The sequence below is a fragment of the Panonychus citri genome, unplaced genomic scaffold, assembly GCF_014898815.1.
Source record: "Panonychus citri isolate SS breed McGregor unplaced genomic scaffold, ASM1489881v1 Contig00131, whole genome shotgun sequence".
Taxonomy (NCBI): Eukaryota; Metazoa; Arthropoda; class Arachnida; order Trombidiformes; family Tetranychidae; genus Panonychus; species Panonychus citri.
Window position 1 is genome coordinate 118,191 of NW_026515536.1, and position 12,097 is coordinate 130,287.

General features: G+C 28.6%; 1 protein-coding gene across 1 annotated transcript; it reads right to left on the reverse strand.

Moving 5' to 3' along the window:
- Positions 1–114: 114 nt before the first annotated feature.
- On the reverse strand, positions 115–5,444 carry LOC128390917 (uncharacterized; the record flags this gene model as incomplete). Its single annotated transcript, XM_053350698.1, has 5 exons — positions 115–1,900; positions 1,988–2,613; positions 4,106–4,424; positions 4,519–4,788; positions 4,862–5,444. Coding segments are annotated over 5 exons (2,202 nt in total), but the record flags the coding sequence as incomplete, so codon positions are not given.
- Positions 5,445–12,097: the final 6,653 nt, after the last annotated feature.

Here is a 12,097-nt window from a genome sequence, read left to right on the forward strand (position 1 = left end):
AACAGTTCAAATGGTTTACCAAAGTAAACAAAACTCGATGGCTGATTATCAATAGTATCCTGATTAACCGTTAATTGTGATTGATTGATTATTTGAGATTTAGGAAAATAAATGTTGATGGAAAATATTTACAAACAATTTATTAATATTTGATTGGTTTGCTTGGATTTACATGGAAATAGGTCACATAGAGACTCGGAACGGGACCAAACTTTGTTGATTGGTGTTGCGATTTTAATTGTGTTTACATTTTAGTTTTTTTTTGCTACTCTTAATTGTTTACCGATTAATTCAAATTACCAATTCGACCAATCATTTTTTTACTATAGCTTTTGGATTTTCTAGATTTTTGTTTTGGTCTTTGTTTCTGTTCCATTGAAATTCGTGGTGGTGATGTTGATTTGGAAGATTTTGATTTAAATGATGCCGATGACGATGATGATGATCGTTTCTTGGTCGATAAATTGGCCTTGGTCTGAGATACAACCTTTATTTTCGAGACTTGATTACTTTTCTTCTCAACTATTGGTATCACTTTCAAAGTAACTTGTGGGATAATTTTATTTGGTGAAACAATTGGTAATAAAGTTACGATTTCTTTGCATTTTGGACTTTCCGTCCTTCGAGTGATAGTTTCATCGACTTTAATCGAGTTAAATTTTTCTGGACATTTAGATGTAACATCAAGTCGATCTGCTTTCCAATTCACAAGTTTTTGAATAAAAGCCGATGATTTTATACGAAATTGATTCAATGTCGATGATGGTCCTTGTGATATGTTACTCGAAAGTCCAACAACTTTTGATGTTTGTAATATTGGGCTTGTAGTGGACAGCGATTTGGTTGAAAGTGATCGGGGATACGTTTGATTTTCAGAAAGTTCACTTTGCACCTTAGGTCTTGGACCTAGCATCGGCCATCTACCGCCGACATTGCCATCAGCTTGTTGATTAGACGAAACTGGACCAACATTATTTGAACCAAAACGAAATTTACAAAGTATCAATAAAAGGATAATGAGGAATATTAAAGTTATTGTTGCGATGATTAAACTCTTTTCAGGATTATCAAATAATGGATTGTCAACAACTCTTGTCCCATCAGAAGTGGTCACTTCGGGAGATTCTGAGCTCGCCTGATAATAGTAATTATTGTTGTCGTTGTTGGACATTTAAACACGAGGCGAAAATATTAGATTGGAAAATGTTATTTACAATTAAAAGTAAAAGGGGAAAAATGCTTCTCCATTAAGGATTTACACTGAAGAAAACATTTGATTACATTGATTAATTGAGGTTTAGTTACAAGTTGATTTAATTAAGTCAATTGTTGTTGATTGTTATGGTTAATTGTTCCTCAAATAGGAAACAATCGTTATATTGGTCAAATGATCAAACTGGCACAAAAAGATGGACATGAAGAAGTATAAAAAAAAGTGATTCAAATGATGAATAAATAACAATATTTTTCAATTAGAATCTAATTAAAAGCAGATTCTAACGGTACTTATTATTATCCATTGATTGTAATATATACAATTGACTAGCAAATGAAGGTGATGGTGATGAGGATGAGGATGAAGCTGATCCTTTCGTGGTAAATGGTTGAATGGTCAAACATTTATCGGAAAAATTACCATGATGATGATGTAAATTGTGGTTATAATTGGATTTAGCTGTTAATAGATTAGTCGATGTTAATGATCGTGATAGAGTTAATTTTTCAAGTTGATCATTTCTCGACCAAGATGAACGGCAAATTGACCAAGCAATTAGGACAACAATTTGTGTGATCAATAAAATGCTGAAGATTAATACAAGTCCAGTATATGTTAGGCAGTTAAATGATGAGTACGATGATTGAGAAGATAAATTCAATTCATTTGGAATACTTTTTGAGTCTGAAAAGTTAAAAGGTAAACGTCAACAAATTAATCGATAATTAATTCTAATGGAATATAATTTATTAACTTGATTGTTTGGCTTACCTTTAATTATATCATATCGTCCATCTCGTTTGGTTGGTGTTTGTTTGGGTTGATTTTTACCTTCGATGAAATCGAAACCATCTTGAATACGAATCGATTGTAGGACAATTAGATCTTGTTCTGTTGGTGGTGGTGTCGATTGGTGGACATTTCGTCTTCTTCGTCTTCGTTTACCATAGGAAAATGATTCTTGGGTTGAACCATCAAAACCATCCGAGAAACAATGGATCGGCTGACATTTGGCCAAACACGGTGATACTACCGCTCGAAAGTTGACAATATCTGAGGTCGGAAATTTAAACGCTTCAAAGGTTGTCTCAAGGGTTTTGGCCGCTCCTTTGATTCGTGATATTGGTCCCATCACGGCGATATCAATAGGACAACCATCGGCACCGATAAGTTCAATTTCACTTCCATCTACTCCATCGGAGGCCACTAATGAACGGATGAAAATTTCATACGGTGAAGGTTCATCGATAATTGAAAATCGTAAAGTTAATTGATCACCAATCTTTGCCGCTCGAATTGGAGATCCAAGTCTATCGGTAACGGTAATTGTCACATTCGGGGAATCAACGATCGACGAGTGGACAAATCTTTCATCTTTAGCTGCACCAATTATCTCACTGAACAATTAACAAATTGTAAGAAAATAACAACAATGATTAATTTAATTTTACTTTTGATTTAGATTTTGAATATGACATAACAAAAAGAAACCAAAGTAAATCATATTAGCAATTAACTTTGAAAACCTTGTTAACTGTTAACAATTAAAAATTACAATTGTGTGCAAACAATATAAAAGATTACACAAGATTTAATTACTCCATGTTAATTGTTACCATTTAGTTGATTACAAAACAAAATTAAAGGAGTAATTTAAATTTCTCAAGGAAATAAATCTTTCTCAATGTTATGTATTATTATCATTTTAAATTGTTGTAAAACAAAAGTTGATTGTTAACCATTGATAATATACATAAATATAATCATTGTTTACATGATTAGTTAATTGTAATTACCCAGAGAAAGCAAATTAATTTCAATGTTAATCACAACTTGTTTATTTTTTCATTCATTATTTAACCAACTCGATTATTAATAACATCAACTAATGAGTTTATTTAACTTTATCCAATGTAAATAATTAAGGTTCATTGACCAAATCATGATGACGATTGGTCAACAATTAGATTCAGGGTAATAACAATTTAAAGTAAATCAAATTTAATTGTTGTTTGCTGAAATGGTTAACCCTTGATTGACAAAGTTACAGAAATGTAATAAAAAAAAACAAGACTTCAACTTTAACAATTGAATGTTGAACAATCAACAAACTAATGGGACAATTTAAAAGATCAAATTTTAATCCAGTTTAAATGATGAATTAAATATTAATGATAATGATTTAAAAAATCTTTAGACTGATTAAAAAGTGATTAACTGAGTTATGAGAAAAATTAAATTGTTATTAAATACTGGCCGTTGATTTTTCCTTAGCACTTAATACAAAGTGTAAGAATCAATTAATCAATGTAACTAATTAACTTGTTGATGTTTTAATTATTATGATTTATTTTGCTTTTACTATTTAAATAAACAGGAAGGAAAGTATATTTAATATGATGGAAAGAAATTAAATTTAATCATAAAGTGGAAAAACTTTAACTTGACCAAAGGAAGTTGATGGTCAAGGTTAATTATCATCGATGATTAAAGATTTGATGATTGATTGACCATGAAATGGAAAGTTTAAATTGTAAACTATTAGATTTACAATCGTTATTATTAATAGTAATCAGGAAAATCAATATTATCATTACTGATCTAAGGTTGATCAATGGATATCAGTTAATCCTTGATTACTGAATCAATTGATTTGATTTATTAAAAGTTGTGGTGAGAATGAAAAATAAATCTAATTGTGTTGAAAGTTATCATGATTACTTTTCCGCCGTTTAATTTAATAATTGCTGATCATATACTTTCAATATTGGACATGGGGCTTGATTGTTAATCTTAATTATTTTACAGTAAAAGTTTGCATTTTGTAATCAACTTAATTGGTGACAATTTGTACGGAAAGAAAGTGTCAACTATTGTTGATCAACTTACCCATCTGATTCAAAGACAACGGTATTGACCACAGTTTTATTGGTCAAATCATATGAACACTGGACAGATAGGCCAAGATCTTTGGTGGTGACAATTAAATCATGATGTTGAAGGACAATTTCTGATGTATATTTAGCACCATCATCACGTTTAACAGCACAATCAACATCATTATAGCCCAACGATAATTCAAATGATAGACTATTGTTAATGTCCATTACACAGGAATTGGGCTTCGATTTACCGTAAATTTTACCATTGAAAATCCTGTTGGTTCGAACTCTGGTCAGCATATCTCGAGATCGGCAAACAATATCGACTAATATAAATAATGTAATAAAGAGGGAATATCAATGATTAGTCTTAATTGTTATTCTTTTTGTCAGGTTAATCAATTGTCGCTGATTTATTACCATCGTAACAAGAAGTAAGCTCATAGGAAACTGCTGGAGGAATCTCAAAATAAGCATCGTTTATGTGATTAGTTGATGATGAATCAAGATGAGAGATTCGACAAACTTTACTAATTGTTGGATCTCCAAGATCAAATGAGAAACAACGAAATTCTGATTGTAAACATTTAGCTCGACATCCATCAGTTGATTTAATCTCCGGATAAACTGAATCAACAGTTTTCAATAATCGTCCTCGTATCGTTTTAAATTCACACAATTTTTTAGGCTCTAAAATAAGTGATTAGAAATTGATTAGCTGATTGATTTATTGATCGTCATTTGATTGATCGTTTTTTTTTACCTTGAATACAATTATTTTCAATATATTCTTGACCAGGAGCTGATCTGAAGTGACGATCGGTACTAAATGGTGTAACAATTGAATGTCGATCCATTTCTGATAAACTACATTCACCGGTAGCTCGATTGTAATTAGCTGATCGACATTGAAAACTGGTCTCAGTGTAACATTTAACCATACAATCTGATTTGGTCGGAGATGAGGCCAATTTAGAGGTATAACCGGTCAATATATGACTTGGAACAGTTTCAAAGACCCACGATTTTTGGCAGACCGGTTCAATTGTAACACCAAGACAAATTTTCTGTGCATAAATTGTAAACACGGGAAAATGTGATTTATTCAATGAGGCTGGACGATTAGAGGCACTGGTACTAAAAAGGACACAAAGTCCCGTCTCAAAGTTAAGCGATTGACAAGTTGAATTGGATCGGCATCTATTGAGACAATCAGTTAATCGTAAAGTTCCCGGTATAGTTGCAATTGATTCCGATGAAGATGAATAAACAAAGCCCGTAATTAGCTCAAAACTTAAATCATTCTGATCACAAGGTCCACCTGAAATTAATCCATCGAGAACAATTAGTTAATCATTGAGAGAGAGAAAAAACTTCTAATTAATATAAAAAATCTCATCTCGAGGTTTAAACGGTGAAACCAATTTTACTTTTCTGTAGCAATTTATAAATTGCTACCTGTTAATTGTGAAAGTTGGAAAGTAACAGAAAAAAATTCAAACGGTTGATTACAGTTCAATGTAATTGTTTACCATTGTAATGTATTGAAACGACAATTAAGTGATGATGATTAACACTAATGACATTTAAAGTGTTCAGTAGTTGAAGTAAATACTAAAGGTTGAATTGACTTTCACCTTTAGGAAAATGATATATATATAAATTGTGAACAGAAACAGTAACAATTTACTGATTGTTACGGGATAAAAAAAAGAGAGCCATAGATTAGATTGTCTATTAAAGTTTAAATGGTTATCAACCATTTAGAAATAGTAATCAAAGGAAAATTATTACAATCAACATGATTTCAAACTAAATCCTAGTTGAAATTTTAAATTGTTGAGAAGCAGAAAAAAAGTTTAGTTGAATGACCCAAACAATTTAAATTGTTTAATCAGCTAAATCAAGTTGAAGTTTTTTAAACACTTTCTCTGGATGATTAAGAATTAAGAAGAAAAAAAAATCTAATATACTTTCTGTTTATCGTAACTGTTAAATTGCTGCCAAATTGTTGAAAGGATTAAATTGTAACAATCAACTTTATTCATTAATTTAGTTCAACAATCAACTTTCATTATTCATGGTTAATGATATCAAGTCATCATCATGATATTGAACAGATTCACTTGTCAACATGATGACCAGAGACAAGAATTTTTTTCATTACTCTGACTGGACATTGACCAACAGGATGATGATGATGATAAGTAATGACCGGAAATATGAATCTCTTTCCGGTTATCTATTATATTTAATTGTCTTGTGAGTTAATTTGTATGGTTTAAGTTTAAAACTCTCTCTCTCTATGTGTTAATTGTGCTAATTGTTTTTCACTCCTCCTCCTTTGGCACCTTTGATTGTGCTCGGAAATTAATTGACAATTAAAATTGTGACTTAATTAACTTTTCATTAAAAAAGTTACTTGGTGTTAACTTGAATCCTTCTTGGTTTAATCATCAATTATCACAATCAGTTAATCATTTACAATTTAGTATGTTTATCAAAATTAACATTATATTACAATTTAAATTATGATAGCAACGATTAATTGTAAAAGTTTAATTAGTTGATTTGATTCACTCTTTCTAGTCTTAATTGTTATAGTAGTTGAGAGGAGTTTCTAAATTTTAATATTAATTGTTTATCATTTTGTTTTTTTTCCCAATCGGAAGATGATTAACAACCAGATTAATTATTTCATGCAGTTAATCATCAATATTAATGATGATTTAATCTTAATTATCGTTTATATTGATTGAAGATTCACCCACAATTAAGGTACCATAATTAATGATTAAAACAAATCATCAGCTTATTGTGTCAGAATATTTTTTGACAAAAACTCACAGAAATGAGGAAGTGATTTAACTTGATCACTATTAGTTAATCCGGTGAAAGGTCAACAATCAAAAGTAAATATAGTTACAGTTGATAATGATTACAATTAATAACTTTGCAGAGATGAAAATTAAATCAACAGGAAACTTTAAGAACTGGATTTAAGTAATAATAATGAATATTGATTGTGACAATTTGATGATTAGTTTAGATTATGGGAACACACAATTTACCTAAAAATCAAGTTTACAATTGAAAATTAGTTGATTAAAATTAACGAAATAAACAAACAACTAAATCATGTTGATTAACTTTTACGGGAACAACAATGATTACCATTAAATTGCAATCAAACTGTGGAGTTAATCATCATAAATTGTAAATTATCATCGTTATAATTAACAAATTGTAATGTTAATTGGGTTTAATTCATTTTTCATCTTAATAGTTTGGCAGTTGAACAGAAATTGTTTTTTTTTCGTAACTGAATTAAAACTAAATCAAAAGTCATTGAAAGTTAAAGAGTTGAAAAAAAAGTTAATCAAAATTGTAAGAATTGTAATTAATTGATTTCAGACTAAAGTTACATTAAATTTAAACTGAATCAACGAATTCAATTGTAATTAATCAAATTCCCATGTTAGTTAATTGTAATTTCCGAGATGAACATTTGAAAATAAATGTATATTAATCATACAATTTAATATCTTCATTGTACAATTTAACCGCAGGGATAAAACAACAGCAGTAATCAGAAAGTGTTAAGCAATTAGTTGATTTAATTAATAAAAATGATTTTAATATCCTAATAACAATTAAGGATCTTAAAGTTAATCGTGAGAGTAACAAAAAAAAATCAAGGACAAAGTTTGATCACAATGTTAATTGTTGATCGTTAAGCGAGTTAATGAATTTAAATCATAGTCTAACTAACTAACTAATTCAACAATTAACAATAATCATTTGATGATTTAACTTTAATCAACATTAGGTATCTTCATCAGCTGATCAATTGTTTACGGAACTAAATTGTTACTGGAAATGTTTAATCTTCAAGTTTCCCCATTGAACTAATCATCTTAATCATTTGATTCCCTGTTGTGATTAGGATTAAATTACAACAAAAATCAAGAGCTATTAACTAACAACAGGAACAATTTAATCAAGAATTCACAATCTATTTCTGGTTTAATGTAATAATTTGAAGGTCAATGTTGTAACAATTAATTACTTAATACCGTAGTAGGCGTTGGGAACAATTAACGTTGATTACAATTAATAATCAACAGGTAAACAAAATACAATTAAAAAGAAAAGCTTCCGAAAATTGTATTTACAATTAATAGTTAAATTTTGCTGTTGTTTAATTGTCTAATATTTAATTACCATGATTAATACATGGAAATGATCATTAATCATAAGCAAAAAACTTTCACTTTCATAATTGAACTTTCTGATTAGTTTTAATTTAATTTTAATTATCAACAACACTAAGGTAATTGTTTTAAGTGTACATACAATTATTAATAAATTCAATTAACATCTTCATGTTAATGATACAATTTATTTAATTGTTTCGCTATGATATTTACAATTAGCAAAGGTTAAATATTGAACTTGAAAAGTTTTCGGTAACAATTAAGTGTAACAAGAAACGTTTCCGACTCTAATAATAAAATCAAATCAAATCGTAATCAACTAATCAATATGAAAATTTATTACACAAGTCACACCTTGAATCGCCCAACAATCAACATGGGTGAAGTTAATTGTAATTAACTAATCATAATAAACTTTATATTTCAAGTTGCATTGAATCAAATTTGTATTTTTTTTTATTAACAAGTTTTGGTTAATCAATTTGTTGAGAAGTGTTTTATTAATTAACTTAATTGTGACATATACAAAGCAAAGAAACCACCAGAAAAGTGTAACAGTTAATTGTGGTTAGTTATATACAATTAAATTAACATCGTCCACCCTTTAAATTAGGTTATTAATTTAAATTGTAACTTGATTGTGCGTGTTGAGGTTCAATTTTACAAACTAAATTAGATTTGATTGTTGTGACTACTAATCATACTGGTTGTAATTTAAATACATATATCATGGGAAATTGTTACAATAATCATACCAGAATTAAGAGTTGATTTAAATTGTTGAAAGAAAAAAAAATTTCTAATCCAATTATTATGAATTTGATTCTTAAATTGTTGTTATGATTATCATCAAGTTAATCATATTATTCCTATGTCTCCTTTTTTTAATCATGATCATCATTTGGATTAACTTTTCCATGTCATAATCATGATTGTTGTATAAAATAATCAACTAAATTGTTGTACTCAGGTAATCATGATGATCGTAATCCTGATTGTGAATGATAATAATTATTGTTACTATCAAGTAACCAGGAAACACATTGGTTAGGCTGCTAATCATGATTATCATTTAATCAGATTGTTAAGGTTACTCTTGATTTAGTTTAAATTGTAATAGTATATGAACAATTTAAATGTTTGACCAAACAATTTAACTCTGACCCATTGGTAATATTAGGTTGTCATCTTTATCAATTTCTTGATGTTTAAATGATACTGATGATGATAAAATTAAAGATGACGACATGTAATTTAAATTGACAATTAAAATATTATGATTAAGCTAAGGATCAACGAGTGTATGTATCTTAACAATTAAGCCTGAGGCTAAATTGTTACTATCGTTTTTTTAGGATAAATTAACTAAAATTTATCATCTCTTCCTGATGAACATAATCTGTGGTCAAACAATCAACATAAATGATAATTAATCAAACAAGATTATCAACTTGACCAATACAATCAAACAAAAAATCAAGATTCGGTTCAAACTTGTTGATTGGCTAAAGATTAACAAACAATTTAACTAATCATATTGTTCACATACTAAAGGTGAATGTTGATAGTTGACAAATTAATTGTCATTCCAATTGGTTGATTGCCAATTAAATAGTAATCAAAATAAATACTGAACAATAATTTTCAATCAAGGATGAAAAAACTGTTTCTTTGGATTGTTTTACTTAAGTGATTTAGTGATGGTCAGTTAGTTGGATTGACCATTGATAATAATGATCATTTTGTACTGATCCGAATTGGGAAAAAATTGTTTTCTTTTTCACTATTTCAACCATTTTAACCCATTTTATTTGGATAATGAATCCAAAATGATTACATGGTACATTTTTTTCACCATCATCATGAAAAATAACTTGTTAATCAACTGCTTCCTTTTCCTGTTTCCAGGAAAGATAAAGATTATCAAGATTACTTCCTAAATTATATCCATAAATATGATGAATCATAAAAAAAGGGTTGAAATTGAATGAGCATTTATTGTTTCACTCTAAAGGTCAGTTAGGGTCACTTTCGCTGGACCAAGAATGGGATGATAAGGATGATTATGCTCAAGTGATTAAAGTTAATTAATTAGTATTCATATCTAGAGGAAAAGTAATAATATTAAAAGAAAACTTTTTTTTTCAAACAATCGCCATGAAAATGTTACCTGTTGACATGAACACGTTTAAAAAGTGATGTTAAATTTGATACCTGATGATGAGTTTTTGTTTATTTACTGTAGATGAAGATGAAGATGAAGATGAGGATGAGGATGAGGATGATTATGAGGATAAACTTGTTATCATAAAGGTAATTTGTTACTAGGAACGTTAAAAGGTGTGGTCATTGAGCTGAAATTTTCAGGTAAAAAAAGAGAAAAAGAAAGAAAAATTTTCAGAATAAACAAAAGTTGATTCCGGAAAAAGAAAATCTAATCATTTCTAATCAACAATTAACTAATTAACCAAACAACTTGACCCTTTAATTTGCTACAACAACAATTATCAAGATAATCAAACAAGGAAACAAACCAATTAAACGTTGGTTAATCATGACAAAGCAATCAAAACATTGAGACGATTAAATCTCAGGTGAAAAAAAATAAACAAACAAAATTTACGAATGAAAAAACTTTTCAATCGCAATTTATTAATCGTCAGTAGTTACGAGCAACAATTAATCAATTACCATTGGAAAGGTCAATGAAATAATCAAAACAATTAACATAAGCAATAAGAATTGAATAATATTAATAGTAAAGTAAGAGAAATCATCTAAAACAATTAATGATAAACAGGTAACTAAATTAATGACAATGCGAATTTAAAAAAGGGATATTAGTTGTAATCATTGAAATTGATTGCAAATAATTTACCAACCAATTAAACTGTCAAATTAATAGTTTATTTTGTAACTAAATGAGAAACAACAAAACTTTGTTTCCATCTACTTACCCTGTGTACCAAGGTAACAAGGTTTAGATTGAAAAAAAACTACAGTCCTTACCTGTTAAACTATGAAAAAATTTACTAATCATTACCGTCGTTATTATGATTATTTATATTGATGGTGAAAAAAATATATATAATATTTCAATGTCAATCTAAATATATGATAACTTTGGTGCGAAGGCAAAAAAACGCATTGAAAGATTATCATTATCATCACAATGGAATAGGGAAAAAATTTTTACAAAGATAATCTTTCATCTCTCTCTGTTTTTCAATTGAGGTGTTATAGAGATAAAGATGAAGATAAGATGATGACGATAATGATGATGATGATAAAAATACTTTTATCATCCATCGTCCCCCTGTAATTTAGTAGCAATGGATCCTCATCTCTTTTTTTTCATACCTGGATTAAGGTGATCGGGTAAGTTCACTCCCATACCTTTATCGTCATCATCATTATTATTAATGATGAAGATGGAAATGAAGATGATAGGGATGATGATGATGATAGTCTACTTACATAGTTACTTAGATATTGCCAAAAATTGATAACAATTGATTCAAACTTATCGTGTTACCTTGACCTTCAATTTTTTTTTCTTCATCTTCTTTTTACTTTTAACCTTTACCATTGGTACAATTTTGTGTAATTGCTTTTTCTGTATACTATTAATGGTATAAATATAAAATGAAATGTGATTTGTTAATAGTTATCAATTGAAATTAATTTTGTCTATTCAGAGATGGAGATTAAATCTCAATTGTTGAAAAGAAATACAAAAAAAACGAGATGCAAATCAACTTGCAATCAACAGGTAATATTAG